This window comes from Hemicordylus capensis, chromosome 5 (genome assembly GCF_027244095.1).
Source record: "Hemicordylus capensis ecotype Gifberg chromosome 5, rHemCap1.1.pri, whole genome shotgun sequence".
Lineage (NCBI taxonomy): Eukaryota > Metazoa > Chordata > Lepidosauria > Squamata > Cordylidae > Hemicordylus > Hemicordylus capensis.
In genome coordinates, this window is record NC_069661.1 from 63,328,473 (window position 1) to 63,349,211 (window position 20,739).

Below are 20,739 nucleotides of genomic sequence, written 5' to 3' on the forward strand. Positions count from 1 at the left end.
CAAATGACTCAGTCTAAAAAGAAACACAAGGGTAGGCACCAGTAACACCCAGTGGAGGGATGCAGTGCTGGGGTTGAAACAGGGCTGGTTGCTCTCCCCCGCTTAATATTGAATCACCACTTTGAAAGGTGTCTGTTTGTCCATTTAGCAGGAGACTATATTCTTGTTACACAATATCATAGCAGACGGAGCAGGTTTTTTGGTGACTACCATGTCATTTAGACCAGGGATTCTCAACGTGTGGGTCCCCAGATGTAATTGGACTTCAGCTCCCATAATTCCCAGCCAAAGGCCACTGGGGCTGGGGATTATGGAAGTTGAAGTCCAATAACATCCGGGAACCCACACGTTGAGAAACCCTGATTTAGACAATGGCCGGATTCAGACATAATGCCAAATGTGGCCGAGGTTTCACTTTGTAACTCCAAATCATGCCACAGACATTTGCCAAACTGTGGCCTGCCAAACTCCAGTTCCAGAAAAGGGGATCCCCTTCCTGCTGCTCAGGTGCCAAGCCAGATACCAGCAAGCACTATGGCCTGGTTGTGGGCAAATCATCGCTGTGTCTGCCACCCCAACATGATTGTCCATGATCTTGAGGGGGCGTGTCCTCCATCCTTGGTTAGTTCTGGCTTCACTGCCCTCAATAAACTTGCAGCCCAAAAGTGGATCGTGGGGCTGATACTTCGCAGCAGAGGGGCAAACATTGCGGTGGGGGGGGGGGGGGGGTTCAGATCATCGGCGGGAGGCACTTTTGCTTTTAAAGCTCCACTGCATGGCATGGCATAGGAGCGCCCTCGGGCTTGGCTGCCACAATTGCTGATGCCTGTCTCCCTCTGCCCCTGTACAGCTGCTCTGAGAAATCATCTTCCCCTCCCCACCACACTGAGCATATATGGAACCCCTGGGCCCACACACATCAGCACCGGGAAGAAGCACTCTACCTGCACACCTCCAAAGGCCCGACGCAGCCTGTGCCACATAGGCAGAGTCTTGGTTTAGGATGAGGGGTCCCATTCAACCCACAGGCTGCCCTCCCCACCACCCCCAAGGGGGACCTCATAGTGTTCTCTGCTACACCCTCCCAAAGCGCTCATCGTCCCACATGTCTCTTACTGGGGAATCCCATGTCCTTTCCACCCCCATATAACACAGCTAAGATAGCCACTGCCCTCTTTGCCTCTCTAAAATGGTACATTTCGGTGTGTTCCTTGCAACACCCCAGACTCTCCAATCCACATGCAAGGGGGATTCCATGTCCTTTCCTTCCACATCCAGCACCCCAAAGGTGCTCGCCACCCTCCCCAATGCTTTCCACGGCACTGGCCAGGTCTGAGTTGGGAACCTTCACACTTTAATAATAATGGAACACAGAGCTTTAAGAAAGAAAGGTGTAAGTGTATTTTAAAACAGCAAACTGGCAGCGCTTTCATGAGCTTGGCAGGGGGCAGGTGCTTACAATCTCCTGTTCTGCCTGCTGCTGCAGGTGTGGGCAATTGCCCCATGCACCCTTCACTGGTTTAAAGGGCGGTGAATCCTTCTGGCTCCATGCAGCTGGCTGCCTTGGAGATTGTCTGTGGGGAGATGGTTTCTGGTATGTCTTGCGAAGGCCATTCTCACAGCCTGTGACACCCTCATACCACCTGCAGTCCTCAGGGGCTGTGGCCTGGCATCATCATATCCTGGCATAGACATCCATGAAAAGCCCCTTGGAGTCCACCACAGCTTACACAATCATGGTGTAGTAGTGCTTCCTCCCAAAGTACTAGTGCCATCCGGGGCCCCCAAACATTTCAACGTGAGTCCCATCAATACAGCCCAGGATGCCCGGGAACCTCTTCTCCTCAAAGCCCATGCAGATCATGTGATCCGTGAACACTTCCACCAACAGCTTCACCACTTCCCTGACACTGTCATAGATGGTGGATCTGTCAACCACAAACAGGTTGCTGAGGGTCAGGTAGTTGGAGGCTAGCTTGTAAGTGGTTATGGCAACCCTCCTCCTCACAGAGATCAAAGGAAACATCACTGTGTCCTGCCAGTGGAGATGGGGCTTCATGTCACTTGCAGGGTAGTCAAAAATCACCCAGGACACCCTGAAACTCTCCCGAAAGCTATTGTTGTCCCAATCATCGGCGTTCTCCATGGATGTCCACATGCAGCTCTCACCTCCTCCTTTCCTTAGACCACTCTTTATCTAGGGCCTGGATGGAGAGGGCCCCCAGCTGTCTCTGTCCAGCTTCGATGGCCACCCTTGAGTGCACAATCAGCCCCTAGCATCTCATGGAGAACCCAAGGAACTTTGCAGGCTCCACATGGGCCGCAGCTGCACCATGGGGACCCAGTCCCTGCAGGGGCCTTAGGACACATCTCCTCTGCTGGGCTCTGTGTGTGGTCTCCTTGTCCATGGTGCTGAGGACTATCTACATGGCAGCATTGACCATGCTGCCGGGTGCTCTGCCCACCGTGGCAAACACTTCCCTCTCCTGCCAGGAAGGAGGTTGTATGCTGGCACACATCCTTGTAGTAGTCTGAACTATGGACACCGAGCACTCGGGGCATCGGGGCGGGGGGCGGGGTGAGAGTCCCTGCCAACCTCTCTCACTTACCACTGAGATCAGAGCAGCATTGCCCATGGCCCTCTCTGAAAACAAGCTCACTGGTTTTGTTTGCAAGAAGGCCCTGTGACTGGGGGCTTCCAAGTCCTTCACCCAATTGCATCCCATATCCTAGTAAGGGCACATCACTCTCAACTCCGAAGAGGTCCCCTGAGTAAAGTTGTTACAGAGCTTCAATGTTGGTCTCGTCATTGCCCCCTCTTCTGCCTCTTGCATGGTGTATGTGTTGGTGTCTAGAAGGCATCCAGTGTGTCTGTGAACTGGACCTGCACTGATTCCTGGCCCTTGCCATCCCCTGAATTCTCCCCCACACCTTGCACTCCTGGTGGATGTTGGACAGGAGCAGATTGGCATGAGAGGCTGGTGGAGATGGAGGTTGTAGCCACTGGACCACCAAGCCATGCAGAGGCGAATGGGTTCCCCAAACCTGAGGTGGCGTGCTGTCACGCTGTCCCCCAGCTGCAGGTGGGCACCTCACTTGAGAGAACCTGGAAAGCATGGATGGTCCCAAGGGACCATGGAGAATGGCTGTGCCCTATGCGCTCATAGAAGTGGCAGTGGATGATGCTGCTAGGCCAGTGACCATGGGGTTAACCCCCTGTGTGGCTTCAAGTGTGACCATCTGGCTGGCCATCAGCCTCTGGTGTGGGTGCTCGGTTCCCACCATGTGACTTAGTGCTACATTCCTCCTTTCCAGAAATACTGAGGCCAACGTGTTGTAGTCGGGCATTGTCCTGGGCTCCACTCTGGACATCCAACTGTGCATGGTTGCCTCTTTGAATTATTATTTTTTAGGTGCTGCAGCCTCTCTTTGCACACAGACGGGCAATCCTTTGCTAGCCCCAGTGGGACATCTGCTTAGAAATCCAGGTGTAGCTGGTCTCATTTGGACTCTGGCTCTGGACTCTGTCCTGGTCTAGATCTTGATGAATGCCCCACTCTTTGCATCACTTCAGACCTTCACCCTGTCTTTTTGGAGGGATCTGCAGTTTGGCTGCTGCCCTTGGCACTGCCACCTGTAGATGTTGAAGGGCCAAAAGGATCCTGAGATTCCATGGCTATTAGGAGCAGCTGGTCATCAGAGCCAAATTCGAGGTCCTGTGCTACCAAACACTGGTCACTCAGCTGTGAATTTGGATGGCTGTATGCTAGTGGGGCAGCTGCCTTGTGCATGCTCGTACAGGACTGGGCATATGTGGGTGTGGCTGGGCCAGCAGTCCCAAAGTGGATGGATAGGTCCAGATGCAGGGAGGTCCCAGGTGCCTCAAGGCCACAGCAAGAGTTTCAACTTTAAATAATCCATCCTAGCACAGTGGGGTACATCAAACAATGTGCCAGCTGCAGGGCAGTAGATAAGGGAAAAGATTAATGGGGCGGGCATCAGTGACAGATTCATCAAGTGCTCCCTGAGAGGAATCCATTGTGGGCTATAGAAGGACTTAGGATGATCATCTACAAATTGTTTTTGTAGAAAAAACTATTTGTTTTGTTTTTGTAGCTGCACCAGGAGATGGATGTAAAGCCTCAGCATCCAAACCTCAGGTCTTGACGAGAAATCTTTAAGATATCTGAAGGTTCAAATTGTAGTTTGGTGAGGCAAACTGGAGGTTGCTTTTGGTCTGTAGCCACAGTTTTGCACATTCAGGCATGCTGGAGTTCCAACCTTGGCCATGTTAGATCTGAATCCAGTCAATGAATAAAGTGGGCCTCAGTTTATGGCTGAACTGAAAACATTTGGAAGTACAGCAGTTTAGGTGTGCCATGTTGCAGTGGTGGTATCCCAGAAATATTGAAGATGACAGAAGGGATAAGGCATTTGTTGTTATCTGAACTAGTTAATCATGATTAAGCATCACTGAAATCAATGAGAGAAGCTGGCCATTTTGAACTTATGTCCCATTAATTCCACTGAGACTTAGTCTGAATGCTGCTACTGCTTTATTATTCATAATGTTGTCACCACCAGTTTCCTCATTACCCTCAATCAAACATACTTGCTGGGAAGATTATGAGATGACAGAGTAAGATGCAGAGTATTCCTGGGAATACAGTATGGAGCCCCTGGCAGACATGGAGACTGGGATTGATACTGAAATTTGATAGTGTTGAGGAGTGTATCTTTTGAGTAACAAAACAAGTGGAGAGACTTGGATTCTCAAAGGGGAAGCAATTGTAAAAGGGAACAGGAAGCTCTGGGGGCAGGAAGTCTTGGGGCAAGGCCAGTCCCTCGCTGCAACTTGCTGAGAGCAAATGTGTATCGTTTTAGATAGAGCATAATCAAAGATTATGGATAGCACAAGAGGTGCACTTAGGTAATTTTGGAGCCTGGACCTAAAGGCCTTTGGAGGTGCCCCGCTGCAAATTAAGCACCATTTCTTTACATGTAGGTTCTTGAGGGCACAAACCACACTACCCAGGACAGACTAAAGAGGATTTAGGGGCCCCCAGGGGGTGTGGAGACCCTGGACCTTGGCCCCGAAGTCCAGAGGTAAGAATACCTCTGGATAGCACCCACAGTTATCCTTAGTTTGGAGCAGGAGTAGGGCTCCTGTTCCAGACTAAGGACAAATGTGTGGATGCTTCCCTAGCTCTACATTAATATCTGTGTTCTTTATTGTAATAAAACAGCTTGCTGTTCACTACACCCTGTTTCTTTATTTGAACCTGGATCACTTTAAACCAGTCAGGAGTATGGTGGTGTTCTGTTTACTACACTGGATAAAGATGGAGAGTTTGGCATCTAACAATCTTTCAAAATCATGTGTCCTTTTGAAGGGACCCAGGGCGGGAAAAAGAGATTTGCCTAAGAATGTTGGTTAAGTTAACTGCACAGCAAAACCCAAGGACTAGCATACTATTCAGTTTAATTCTTTTGTGTACTTCTCCCTGCACTGCCTATTGATCATGTAGTAGAAAGAAACAGATTGCAAACTCTGCTGGCAGAATAATTAAATTTACAGTTGGATCGGAAAGATACTGGTGTGAACAGGTGGAAAAGGTCTAGCTTCAGCCAGGCTGACAAAGCCTGCAATATGTCAGCATACTTTACCATATGTAAAGTAATCGCTGACATTGCCAGCAAAGATGAGATGTACAGAAAAACCATCTTGTGAGTCCTCACTTAAAGTTTTCATTTTACAGGATAAATAACCAAATCTCATTCTAAAACAACTTGGAAAATATTAAATTGTTCAACGTTTGGCTGGCTTCTAAAGAGTGTGGTTTTGTAAACTACTCTTGATTCATTCAAGCAAAACTGTTTTGTCATTTTGGAAATGACAGTGTTTGGGTGGTAAAATATCTGCTGTTGTAGGTGGTTTTGTTTGGAAGTGACTGCTCGTTGGAAATATTTCTTCTGCCATCCATCTGTTTACAGAATGCCGTGTTATGAAATCATCTTATTCTCGTTCATCTGGGACACCAAGGTATTCTGGATCTAAAAGCCCTGGACCTTCACGTCGAAGCAAGTCACCTGCTTCAGGTAGCTACTGGAAAGGATATATTCACTTGGAACTTAAGATGTCATGTAACATTAATTTTATGATGTATCAAGGCTATAAAGATTACCCACCTCACCTTTCCTACTCCCAGATAATCCACCTTAAACTCTATTTGTGTGTTTTAATATAACACAGGTGGTGTCAATTGTACTTTACAGTGTTTCATAAGCAACAAGAAAAAGTTCCCTACCCGCAAAGAGCTAAAAATCTAGAATCCGTAGTGTGGAAGACAATAAAAAGTGTGGAGGTAGAGACATGATAGCCAAGGATGAAGGTGAATAAATGTTGTTACACACACTTAAGCATGGTTACTTTGTCCACTTCTTCTTGGATTTCTCCATCCCTTGGTCTCCTGGTATCTACACAAAGTTTACTTTCCTTCCCTTGGTCTTCCTTTTTTCACCATTTTCCTTCGGAGATTCACTACTTGCCTAATTTTCTGTTCAGGCCATGTTAATCTCTGTACAGTTATGGTTTTTAATATATGTTCCTCATACATTAATAACCACCCTCCACATATTTTATTTGTCCTCAAGAATTGGTATCTGACTTCCAGAGCAATGAATTAGTGTCATGTTACCACAATCATTCTTGCAGTTGTTCAGCAGTTGCGCAACCACATTTTTAAAAATAGGGACATTTGCACACCACATTTTTAAAAATAGGGACATTTGCACAAGAGTGCTATAGCGCAATTATGCAACCCCACCCCACCCCCTTTTTAGTGCAACTAAGTTAACTTCTTGTGCTGTTGCAAATTTGCTCATTCTTCCAGCAGTTACTTGCTCTGGATGTTGGACTTATTTTTAAAACAGCATTGTTCAGAGCAAGTGGTTTCATGTTTGCTGCAGAAACTATGATTTTTTGGTTGCTAGGTAACTTTGTACAATCAGCATTCTAGCTCAACCCCCCACCTTCCCCCCAGTTAGAACATATTATTTTAAATAAGGGATAAAATAATGCAAATAAGGGAGAAGGCAGAGGGAATCTATCAAACAACTGGTTGCAACTGTTAGTAAAGAACCAGCCCCGAAATACATAGTAAGTACTTGCTAAGTACTTATGGCAGAGTCATCAGGTACTCTTTCCTAGGTGAAAAGTTACACATTCTCCATAGTGTATTGCCTTTTGTGTCTCAGCATTCTGTTAGTACCTTTCACATTTGTGTTTGTGTTGTGTAGTAATTCAAGAGGAGGCAGTAGACTGGGGCATATTACAGAAAGTTATAGTACCAGAACATGATTCACAGAATTCAAGTTTGATCTAAGAAGTTTGAAAATTACTGAGGCACTGTGACCAGGTGACTTGATCACAAGCAGAATGTTTGAGATGTTACCTGTACAGCATAAGCTTTTGGGCACCAGAGCCTAGAAGATAAGAATTAAGCATTCAATATATTTGAAAGTTTAAACTTCAGTCCTTCATAGTATTGATTGATTGATTGATTGATTGATTGATCAACAGTATATCCATGTGACATCAGTGAAACTTATTCCCACAAAAATATGTGGAGGAAAAACAGTGCTCCTTATAAAGACTCAGTTCTGTCCTAGTCCCAGTATGGCATATACTGTATTTTCCCACTTTGTGTTTGATAGTACCATATAGCACTGTGTAAGAATCTGATTCCAAATTTATATTGCTTTAAAGATAACTATGCATAGAAGTAAATATAGGTTCACTATAAGTCCTGATGGAAAACAAATGATTGCTTTTCCTGGAGATGTATTTTTATTTTTATTTTGTTTACTTTTTTTGTCTATGAATAACCTTCCTTCTGTCTTTTTCCTGTCTATCAATTGAATGAATACAGTAAAGAGGGGAAGCCACTACTCCAGTGCTTACTCTTCAGCAAAATCCCCAGGTGAGCCATTACAGTTATGGCTTTGTAGCACACCTTGTCTCCTCCATCTTTCATTTCATCTCTTCCATCGATGTATGTGTGCATATTGCCTTGCATTATGTATTATGATTTGCACAATCAAAACTTGATGGATTTATTCTGTCACTACCTTAGCTTGTTAAGGGCTTAATAAATTGTTATAATTGACAGATATAATAGATAGTACAGTAGAATTGTATTTCTCTAGATATTATTTGAGAAGTGAATAAATAACATTGGGTCAATATGATAACATCAGTGTACAGTGAAAATATTGGCTAAACATACCATTACTAGGTGTGAACTGCTGAAACCTTACAGCAAATTTCAAATTGGGGTCATGAAGTTCTGATGTTAAATAAGGGTTAAACTAGACATGAAATGAAATATGGTAGTACATTCTTTTACATTAAAAAAAAAAAAAGCAGCTGCAAAAAAGCCCAGTAGGACCAGGGGAGAAGGCTTAATTGTCCCTTTCACCACTTTCATGCTAAAATTGATCCCTGTAACTGAAGCTGCTATTTGCCCTGCTATTGGCACCTCCAAGGACAAATAACTTTGGGGGGATTTGTACTGGGGGGGAATGGTACAATTGGAGGGCTAAATCCCCTTCCACCATGTGCTCTGATCCCTGTGACTTCTACATTTTTTTTAAAAAATGTAAGAGTTATGGTAATGTGTTTTGTCACATCTGTTTTGATTGTAAGGCTCAACGGTGAAATGCAAAATCACTTTAAAATCCTAAATCTACAGGTTAGAGAAGAGATGAGGTTTCTCTTAACTTCAGCAAAAGATTTACAGACATACACATAGATGTACAGTTGATTAGTCAACCTAGTGATGGTATCAAAATTTAATAATATCCTGCAGTGCAGTTTATGCAAATGCATTTCAAAGTGAGCTTCTTTGTCCCTGAAAGTAGTGTTTGAACCACAATTTGTATTGAGATTATTATGAGTGTTTATGCTTGCATGGTCTGCATTTCTCAGATTAGGCACTCAGAAAAAAACAGCTGCTATGTTGATGGTTGGTTGGTGCATTTTGTTGCTGAAATGGACTTGAACTATTTTTAAAATGGATAAGTAATTTACAGAACAACTTTGTGAGTCCTTGTCATATATGGCCCAAGGCTAGGGCAGATATCCTGGAAATTCAGCCTTTACCAGAGCAAATATATGCTTGGTGTAAATATTCTGTTTGTGAAGTATTTTCTTGAGTGTGGGGGTTGCTTTCATGCCCTTTCACATTTGCTTTTCTTGGAGAGGGGTTGTGGTTCATAGACTGCTTTCCTACAGTGAGATTTCTCAAAGAATTTACATAGCAACAGAAGATTGCTAAGTAGGGATGTACATAAAATTCACATGAATAGATTCAAATTCAAATCTATTTGATTTGGAAGCACTGAACAGAGTAGAGATTAGTTCAAAATGATTTGAATTCAGGTGGATTCGAATTGTTTTGAACAAATCTCCACTCTGTTCAGTGGTTCCAAATCCGAATTTGAATTCCGAATTTGAATCATTTTGTGCAAATTTTGTGCACACCCACCTTATCCTTCTGCTTGAGCTCTGGTTCTGAGAGGTTATTAGAAAGAATCTTGCCTGTGTCATGACTGAACTGGTTGCTGATGCATTGCTAGTTGTGTGGGCAGATGGGAAATGGCTCCTTACATCCTAGCTAAGGAACCCCAGAACCACGCAGAATGTGTCCAAAGCCCATAATACTGGATAGGTAGTTCACTGGATGAACATATACAGTAGTAGGTTTAGGAATGAATAGCAGCAGTTAGATAAGAGTTCAATTCTTCCTAGTTCCCAATAAATGCCAACTTCCTATATCAGTCAATCAATCAATCAATCAATCATTTTATTTACAGCCATAAGCCAAACAAAATTAAAACTTTCGACTGTTACCATGGATAAATATACAGCATAAAATAACTAAAAGATACAGAATCAGCCTCATAAAACCCCACAACGAGAGGTCAGTTTCATAGCCACATATAAAAATTTAGCAACCAGTTTAGTAATACCCACATGAACATCAGCAAGACATAAATTAATGAGTCAGTCCTGCCTGGAAGCTGATCAAATAAAGGGGTCAATAATTCTTTCCTTGAGTTGTGGAACAGAGGGCAGTACAAAAGCACATGAGCAGCCCTAAGCAGCCCTCTCCACAAGAACATAGCCCCGAAACAGGGGAATCCTTGCAAAACCTTCTAAGAAGGGTAAAACATTCAGCCTGGCTCTTGCAAAGGCTGACCTCAGTTTAACCAGATGGAGCGTGGAGAGATATAACCCCTGCTAATTTGGCAAAGAGGCACCTTTTAACGTGGTGATTCTCTTTATTTAGTAGGGGGAGAGTATTTTTATTAATTTATTTAATTTTTATTTGTTACATTTTATATCCCGCTCTTGCTCCAAGGAGCCCAGAGTGGTGTACTACATACTTAGGTTTCTTTCTCACAACAACCCTGTAAAGTAGGTTAGGCTGAGAGAGAAGTGACTGGCCCCGAGTCACCCATCAAGTATCATGGCTGAATGGGGATTTGAACTCTGGTCTCCCTGGTCCTAGTCCAGCACTCTAACCACCACACCACGCTGGCTCAGTAACTGGCCCTATCCACCCCCAGCACAGTACCTCCAGTGACTGTTGCTGGTGTCTATCTTATATTTCTTTTTAGATTGTGAGCCCTTTGGGGACAGGGTTCCATCTTATTTGTTTGTTATTTCTCTGTGTAAATCGCTCTGAGCCGTTTTTGGAAGGGCAGTATAGAAATCGAATGAATGAATGAATATTTAGCAGGATGATTTCGAGCAGAGAGAGAAATACCAATATATATGGGAGAGCAGCATCTATTCGCTAAGGAGACAAGGCGTTGAGACTCAATGTCTCTAAGACATTGGATCATGATAGCCTTGGTGCTGATAAAACACAGGGACAATAAACTGGAGGGAGAAAGCCCCAAACTCAGCACTTTTTTGGTAACCACAGATAACCAAGAGTTAGGGAAGTTGTCCCTCCACATAAGTTGAATATACAATGATCCCTGAGACCCAAGGCAAAAATTAAGCCAGCGCCAACTTCCTCTTGAACATCTTAGAATCTTTGTTCTTAAACCTTGGGATAAAGATCTTTACTTCTCTGAAATCATATTAGGAAATTGGCTTCTAACTGTACAGTAATTAGAAGTGGATTACTTGAAGAGGAGTTGCTATGAAATACTTTGTTTCCAGACAGGTTCAGCACTGCAGGCATTCACACAATAAAAACAATGGTGCTTGTTAAATGGAATGTTCTGTTACCCATTATAGATATTTTTTACACTGCTGAAAAAGTGTAGGTGGTAACTAGCATTTCCATGGAAACCTAATGACTAGCTGGCAGGCTTTTTCTTCTTCTTAAAGGAGCAGCATTTCACTGAAAAGTAGTCAAAAATAGTCTGGAAATTATAGAAACATAGACCATGTTGCTGCAAATGTGATCATAAATTTATCAGTGTTGAAATAATTTGTTTCTATTAAGCTGAATGGAAGCTGAAATTCAATTCAGGCTCTGGATAGAGGGAGACATTCTCTTTATTCTGTGGGTGAGATATTTTCTCACACATAACTCCTCAAGATTCAAAATATATTCATCTTTTTAAATGTACAGCAACAACAGACAGGTTCTTATCAAAAATCTTCTACAAAGAACAGCTTGTGAATAAGAAATTTTAATTGTGTAATTTTTATAGTCTTGTTTTAATTTTTCTGTGTGAACCACCTTGGGATTGTTTTAATGAAAGCCAGTATACACATTTAACAATCAATCAATAGGAATTCGTTTCAGAAAAATAATCCCATAGTAAGTGGGCAGCATCCAGACTAAATGAGTCATTACTAAAGTCTCGTTGAGTTAATTAATTAATTAATTATTACAGTCAGTGACCATCAATCAAAAAAATAAAATGAAAAATAAAATTAATGTAATTTAAAAAAAAAAAAACAGGACTTGGTAATAGATTATCAAAACATATACTGTACATACAGAGGTCTTAATTACAATTAATCAACTGCTCCCGTCTCAGTTTGTATTCTGCGGCACAGAATCTTGCTACCTCAGCTGTAATTGCTGTATACTGGTCTGCCAGAAGAAAGGAAGTATCATAAAGGAAGGAAGTATCATAATCTTCTGATCAACCTGACATGTTTTTTTTTTAAATAATAATAATAATAATAATAATAATTATTATTATTATTATTATTATTATGCGCCCTGGGTGCAGTTCCAAAAGACCTTGAAGAGCACCTCAACACCATAGGGGCCACAGAAATCACCATCAGCCAATTACAAAAAGCAGCTTTACTGGGAACAGCCTATATTCTGCCACGATATCTATAACAACTGACAATAAAATTCAGCTATCCCAGGTCCTTGGGAAGGACTCGATGTCTGGATAAAACAAACCAGTCAATAACACCTGTCTGACTGTGTAAACAAGAAATAATAATAATTTGATTTCTATACCGCCCTTCCAAAAATGGCTCAGGGCGGTTCACAAAGAGAAACAACAAACAAACAAGATGGCTCCCTGTCCCCAAAGGGCTCACGTTCTAAAAAGAAACATAAGACACACACCAACTGGAAGTACTGTGCTGGGGGTGAATAGGGCCAGTTACTCTCCCCCTGCTAAATAAAGAGAATCACCATGGTAAAAGGTGCCTATTTGCCCAGTTAGCAGGGGTTCAATAAGTGGTTCAATCCAGGCAATGTGAATGTCCCTATAATATAATGTACCATTTGTGTGGAAAACTATACCAAAGCACTTATCGCTTCTAACCTGCTCAAACCTACTCCCATTAATTTGCCATTTGTGTTCTTTCAGTATTTTGGCAAATACCATAACCTTAGTCTTTTGAGTGTTTATTACTAGGGACTCATCTTTGCATAACTGTGTTAAGTCTTTATAGCACTTTCCTCATGCCAACCAATGTCCTCGATAGTATAGCCACATTGTCGCCATAAAGTAGAATTGAGATGGGTCTGCCTGCTAGTTTAGACGGATGAAGGTTGAGATATCCAGAAGGGGAATAAATAATAATAATATAGAAATTGAACAGAAAAGGAGCAAGAATACATCCATGCTTAACCCACTTCCGCGTGGCTACAAGTTCGGACAGATGACCTTTGTTGTTGAACTTTACTTTCAGTCAGCTGTTTTCATATAGCATACAGATGAGCAGGAATAATTGTGGGTCTATAGAAGTGTTGGCCAATTTGCTCCTGAGTCATGATCTAGGGATGGAGTCAAAAGAGGCTTTAAAATCAATCAATAATGCATATAGAGAGGAAGAGGGTTTACTGGCACAGTTTTCAGTTAGATGCCATAAAACCAGGGCCTGGTCCAATGTGGACCACCCACTGAGTCTCATTAACTTCAGTGGGACTTAAATTAGTCATGACTAGCTTTATTATAATGGTGCTTAGGTATGACTAACTAGTCTGGATGTTGCCCAGCAACTAGACTATTCTTGTTTAAATGTGTGTTGGGGGCGGGGAGTTGTGTCAAATAATATTGCCAAGAAAAATCAGATCTGTAATGAGGTAAACTGTTTTGTGATGATGGGATTCCTTTTTATAATATTCATGAACATTCTAACTGTTGGGAGAATGTACTTGGCATCATAGTGTTCACATAGTAAGAATTACAAGGATTGAAACTTCACAGTAGCCCCTGTTTGGACACAACGCCAAACCAGAGATAAAGGTGCCATAGGTTTGAGTTTTTGATCATCCGAATGCGTGAAGCTGTAGTTTCATCACCCAACTGCGGCTCCATTTTCACTTCCAAAACTGGATTTGAACCCTCAGATTGTAGTGAGTTTCGCTGCTGAATCCTGAGGTTCGAAGGCATCATTGTGTCATCTGAGTCAAAGCAGCTCCTGCAACCACAGAGAGTTTGGCTCAGAGCAGCCCAGCATTACCTCAGTTCTAGGGCAGCCACTCTTCTTGCTGGCCGCCTCTCAGAGCTGATGCTCCACCCTCTGCCATCTTCTTACTCCTCCTGCTGCTGCTTGGCAACAGGGATGCCACATCCCTAGAGTTCATGCATTTAAAGGGACAGAGCCACATTGGAACAAGCCCACTTTCCCTACATGTTTTGGATCTTGCATATTCCAGATCAAGAAAAGGATGGGAGGACAAGATGGAGACAGCAGGAGAGGTCTCCAACAATTCATCACTGCAGTGCTTTGTGAACAAACACATTAAGCCCTAGTAAGACAAATAAGTAAAGGGTGCCGTCAAGTTGATTTCAACTCCTGGCTCCCACAGAGCCCTGTGGTTTTCTTTGGTAGAATACAGGAGGGGTTTACCACATGGTCTGCCCTGGTTGCATATGAATGGGAGACTTGATGAGTGAGCACTGCAAGATATTCCCTCAGGGGATGAAGCTGCTCTGGGAAGAGCAGAAGGTTTCAAGTTCCCTCCCTGGCTTCTCCAAGATAGGGCTGAGAGAGATTCCTGCCTGCAACCTTGGAGAAGCCGCTGCCAGTCTGTGAAGGCAATACTGAGCTAGATAGACCAATGGTCTGACTCAGTATATGGCAGTTTCCTATGTTCGTATATTGCTGCTGCCCAATATAATACCAGAGTGGATTCAAACCAGCTACCTTCTTCTTGTTAGTCAAGCATTTCCCTGCTGCACCACTTTAGGTGACAATATAGATGAATACATTTCTGACCACACACATCTCAATTGCTCTTCAGTTCTCCCTTCCTTCCATCATAAGAATGAGGGCTTACGCGCATCTTGATTTTTATGCAAGAGGTTTCCATCCATACCTATGTCTCACCTGTATTTCATGTTGCTTGTGTTATGCACTGTAGGAATTTTTGGTTCAAGAGACTGCACCAATGTGCCATTGTGCCAGTCCATCAATGTGCTATTGAACCATGGTTCAAGAAATTATTCTAATGTGCTAATGCACCCTTGGGCTATCAAAAGCATATAGGGCGCAGCCAGTGGATGTGTAAGGAACACAAAGAAACATAGCAGGGATTTCTTTTGAAGGTTTACTAGAGGAAATAGGTTTCAAGAATTACAATGAATGTTAGGTCCTGATAAGCAAAGACTAATCCTTAAACCTAGCCTCAAAGGAAGTCTATCTAGCAAGAAAGAGTTGAGAAAGGAAGAGGGAAGGGAGCGGGGAGAGTTTGATTGAGAAGCACAAGCTGTCCAACAACTATAGTGTTCCTTTCCTGGCCCTTTGGCTATCCAGTTGTTTTTTTAACGCTTCAAAGTGGGGATTTAGGAGGTTTAGGGATGTTGGGATTTTGCCGTAGAGTTTGTAGGCAAGAAAGCTAGACAAGATTTTGCATCTGTGGCAGGGGTGTACAACTCAAATGCCCTGGTGGGCCAAAACTGACCGCAACTTGGCACTTGGGGGCCATCTGCATGATCCCCATTGCACATTAAGATCATCAAGAGTGGTCCATCTCTATATACCGCCAGCTCATCTGGCGGTGACGTCGGAGAGGGCCTTCTCTGTAGCCGTTCGTGAACTATTGAATGGGCTCCCTATAGACATTTGTGGTTTAACATCTTTACCATCTTTCAAAAGAGCCCTTAAGACACATTTATTTAGCCAGGCTTTTAGTTATGTCTGAGTTCTAAATTTTTAATTGCTGCTTAGATTTTTTTAATTGCTGTAATTTCTGGTTCTGTTAGATTTTTTAATTGTTTTTTTAAACCACCTGGAGCATCTGGAGTCAGGAGGCAGAAATATATATATATATATATATATATATATATATATATATATATATATATATATGTGTGTGTGTGTGTGTGTGTGTATATGTATGTTTAGGGTGCTGTTTATTAATTAAATCAAATTAAAATGAACTTAATTAAAATGAATTTAATTAAAATTTAACTGTTGGAGTTCTGACAGGCCAAGATTAAATTAAATGAAAATAAACTGGATCATCAGTCTTTAATATGGTCACAGACCAGCATAAAGTATAAGGGTGAGTACAAGTTAAAATGAGAGCAGGTAAAAGCGATTACATGTGAAATGGTACATAATAATACTAAAAGGACTAAGAATACTAAAAACAGTAAAAACAGAATCACACCTGAGAAACAGTAAAATAGTCTATGCAGAAAAAAACATTAAATGCTTTTAAACGGGGGGGCATAAAGTTGTATGAAGGTTAAAAGGCATTAAAAAACAGAAATATATAAAATACATAAAATCCTGAGTAATAAAACTAGAAAACTGAATGTGTGCTATTTTGAATTCCCAACTTTTCCGAGTTCCAGTTTGCCCTTGTTTGTGCTTTCCTGCTTTGTTCCATTAATTCCTTGTTCTGGTATCCTTTGTTCTTTTCATTCCTTGCTCTGTGTTTTCTTTTCAGTTATTACTCAATTATTGTTAGAGGGGGGTACCTAGTTCATTTCAGGGGACTTGATTTACTACTTACTATTTTCTTTGTGAGCCTTTTATTTTCCTTTGTGCAGCTTCTCTGCTACTTTCTGTTAACTCACAGGGGGGATGCTGAAGGGGGTTGTAAATCCTGTTGGGTTAGCCGAGCTAACAGATTTATGACAGGTATGCTCCTGGGGAGGCAGAATATCTAAGCCTGCCACTTATATGAAATTTTGGAACTCTGCTGAGATCATTTTGGTGCTCAGTGTCTATAATGCGCTGCTTGATGGTTGCTTTTGCCTGATCACGACCCATGTTGAGCAAGGCTGGGGGTGGGGAGAAGCCCAGAGTTGCTATTTTGATCTCAGTTGTCTGAATCCAGTTAGATTGGTAGTCATCGTGTAGGGTTAGGGGGGCAATACCAATTGGGCAGTAGGATAGTCTGAGCCAATAACAGAGAATGGCCACCCACACCCTAGCCTCCAGTTTGATCGAGCCTGTCTCCAGGCACAGAGTGGCATTGGAGACACATCTCGGTACTTGGAGCACTGCCCTCAGGAATTTATATTGTACAAATTCAAGAGTCACAATGTTGGGGAAAGGGCCCAATTGAGCACCATAGAGAAGCTGAGTTATTTACATGGCTGTGAACAGTTCAAGAGCTGCAGGTATGTAATGGGCACCTATTGTCCACAGGAATTTGAGAATGGCAGAGGAGCTTCTCTGGACATTTAAAGCCACGTGTTCTCCATGAGCTTTCCTAGAACCACCAGAATGAAAAACTACTCCCAAGTATTTGAAGTGTGCTACTTGCTCAATCTTGTGTCCCTCAATCCACCAAGAGTGGATCTTGGGCCTCCTGGCGAAGGCCATAATTTTAGTTTTGTGATAGTTAATTTCCAGGCAGTCCTCCCTGCAGTGCAGCATCAGGGCCCTCTTCTAAGGCCAGTGGGAGTCCTTGAGAGGATGGCTGCATCATCCACATATAACAGGAAGGCAATGTGTTTCCCCGCATTCTCTGAGCTCTGAGGGGTGGAAATCTGGGTTGCTGAGCTGGCCCACCATAGGGTTGATGTAGAAATTGAAGAGGAATGGGGCCAAAATGCATCCTTGTTTGATGCACTTCTGAGTTGGTACAGCTCTTGCGAGGTGACCTTGGGGGCTACATCTCACCTTCAGTGAAGTGTCTACATGCAGTTTGAGAAGAAGGTATAACAGGCACCAGTCAATGGAGGAGGCTTCCAGCTTCTCCCATAATTTGACATGTGAGATAGAGTCGGATGCTGCCTTGAGATTGATAAAAGCGGCATAAAGAGAGGTCACCCTGCAGGAGGAGTATTTCCCAATAAGATGCTGTAGAACCAAGAGCAAGCGAACTGGCTGCTGTGTCAATGTTGTCACCAGTGCTGCATTCTGAAAGGTTAGGAATAGCCTTCTGAAGTTTGAGCTAGCAGGCAGAAAAAAGTAAGAGATTTAAGCCAATGTTTACTGGCTGTGTGTTTGACAAGTAGGACAAAGAGGGAGTAATCTCCTTGTGGTTTGTCCATCTATGAAAAGCACTGTGAGGTATTTCTAGGACACACTTATTGTTTTGAAGCACATGATGAAAGATGATGATGATGATGATTTATTTTACATTTATATTCCGCTCTTCCTCCAAGGAGGAAGAAGATTGTTTGGCTATTGTTTGGCCTACAAGATTGGCTATTATTCCCAAGAGGCCTGGTGTCATCTTACGTGAAGAAGTGGAGTCAGAAGTGAAGGGAGGGACTGGTCTGGGATTAGTGACGGCAAGCTCCAAAGAGTTTTTAACCCCTTGATGTTCCTGGGCTACAAATTGATCAAAAAGCCTGCCTCAGACTGTCCAGTTTTTCAGTAATAGTGTTTATTTGGCAGAGAATGGCTATCAAACTTTCTGCTGAGATAATACAGATGTCTTTGGGTGATTGGATCAGATGAGGGGCAGAGATGCCTGGGTGGTAGGTGTCAAGCCCCTATCTCTCCGATCTAGGGAGCTACTGAGAGCAACCCTCCGAGACAGCTTGGGTGCACCTTGTTTAATAGCCAGCGTGCATGAAGAGGCCTGTTTGTCTGGGGGTGGGGGCCTCCGAGCCGAGAGCCATAAATCTATTCTTAGTACTCACAGCGTACACATCTCCCCCTGTTGCCTCTCATGGGGGGAGGAAGGAGTTGAGCTTAGTTTTTTTCTCCTTTCCAATGCATCTTCCACTGTTATTGTCTGGATTCTTGTTGGTAGGGCTGTTTCAAGACCTTTTCTTCCCCCTGGGGAGAGGCAAGGCCCTGGAAGGCATGCTTAGGGGTGGGGGGAGCCCAGGTCGGGGCAGGAGCTCATGAATCAAGCTGTTAACCAGTGGCCATCTTGGCTCCGCCCCCTGAATAAAATGAATCAAAATTCATTCTAATAAAATATATAAATACAATACCATTTATACAAAATACATAATGATAAAATGCTTTGCTCTTCCTTTCCACCTCTGTCACAACGTTTGCCAACATTCAGTTTTCCAAATGAGGGGTCTGGGGAGGCATCTTGTGGGTGGTGCCATCTTGGAGTAATCAGGAGCCTGAATAGCAATGAATTTGTTTAAAAACACACCAAAAGACCCCCATCAGAAACTTTCAGAAGATCCATGGATTCACACACTTCTATAGTTCACAAACCAATCTGAAAATAGTGCATTTGTAAGGAAAAATAATACAAGCCTCCATGGTTTCACACAGCTTATTCACACAAATCATCATCAGAGGATTTGGAGCTGGGTGTTACCAGTACGCTGATGACACCCAGATCTGCTTCTCCATGTCAACTTCTTCAGGAGCTAGCACATCCTCCCTAAATGCCTTCCTGGAAGCAGTAATGGGCTAGATAAGGGAGAATAAACTGAAGCAGAATCCAGATAAGACGGACGTACATATTGTGCAGAGTCAGAACTCCAGAGACTATCTTGATCTACCTGTTCTAGATGGGGTCTAGATGGGGTCACACTTCCCCAGAAGGAACAGGTTTGCAGTCTGGGAGTACTTCTGGATCCACACCTCTCCTTGGTTTCTCAGGATGAGGCAGTGGCCTGGGGTGCTTTCTATCAGCTCCGGCTGATGCACCAGCTGCTCCCGTTTCTTGAGATCAATGACCTCAAAACAGTGGTACATCTATTGGTAACCTCCAGACTTGACTTCTGTAATGTGCTCTACATGGGGCTGCCTTTGTACGTAGTCCAGAAACTTCAGTTGGTTCAGAATGTGGCAGCCAGGTTCGTCTCTGGGTCATCTCGGAGAGATCACGTTACTCCTTTACTGATGGAGCTACACACTGACTGCCAATAGGTTTCTGGGCAAAATACAAAGTGCTAGTTATATGTGTGTTTTAAACAAAGCCCTAAACGGCTTAGGCCCTGGGTATTTAAGAGAGCGTCTTCTTCACTACAAGTCCCACCACCCATTGAGGTCATCTGAAGAAGTCCGCCTCCAGTTGCTGCCAACTCGTTTGGTGGCTACACAGACAGGACTTCTCGGTCGCTGCCCCAAGATTGCGGAATGCGCTCCATGCTGAGATACAATCTTCACCATCTCTGGCAATTTTCAAAAAACACTTGAAAACCCATATTTTCGCCGAAGCTTTCTCAGCTTCCTAAATTTATAGGTCTTAATTTCTGGTTTATTTTTAAATTTTTAAATTGTTTTTAGGTTTTGTATATGTTTTTAACTTGTTTAATGCTATTGTTAACCGCCCAGAGATGAAAGTTTGAGGCAGTATACAAATTTGATAAATAAATAAAAACCATCCCACTTAAAATGGAGCACTTGTAAGGAGTTCTAATCCTAATCCACAATTGTATATCACCAAAGGATATCCATACATCCCTTTGTTCACTAACATAGATCTGTGTTTTTATATTTGTTATTATTTATTTATTTATTGAATGTATATACCATCTAGTTTAGAATTCTCTAGGCAGTGTATAGAAATAAAACATAATATAAAATAGAAAACATTTAAAATTAATTTTAAAAAAGATAAAAATCATAATAGATAAAAACACATTAAAAGTTAAAAATTTGGTCTCAGTTGAAGACCTGGGAAAATAGGTACATCTTCTGGATCCTCCTAAAAACAAATAGCAATAGAGAAGGAGATGCTCTTATTTCACAGGGAGTGAGTTCCAAAGCCCTGGTCATCTACAGAGAAGGCCTGGTCCCGAGTTGCCACCAAACAAGTTGACGGCAACCATAAGCGGACCTCTCCAGATAGTCTTAATAGGCAACAGGGTTCACGACAGAGAAGGCGCTCTCTTAAGTAACCGGGA

At 42.8% G+C, this 20,739-nt stretch overlaps 1 protein-coding gene across 4 annotated transcripts in view; it reads left to right on the forward strand.

Annotated features, from left to right (window-relative positions):
• Window positions 1-20,739, forward strand: part of DCLK2 (doublecortin like kinase 2) — a 155,676-nt gene that overhangs the window by 79,642 nt on the left and 55,295 nt on the right. For 3 of the 4 annotated variants that reach the window (XM_053255839.1, XM_053255840.1, XM_053255837.1), the window contains exons 4-5: window positions 5,995-6,099; window positions 7,932-7,982. In XM_053255839.1, the coding sequence (XP_053111814.1) occupies window positions 5,995-6,099; window positions 7,932-7,982 (156 nt within the window). The remainder of the gene's footprint in view (window positions 1-5,994; window positions 6,100-7,931; window positions 7,983-20,739) is intronic. The other variant, XM_053255838.1, reaches the window with a different exon arrangement.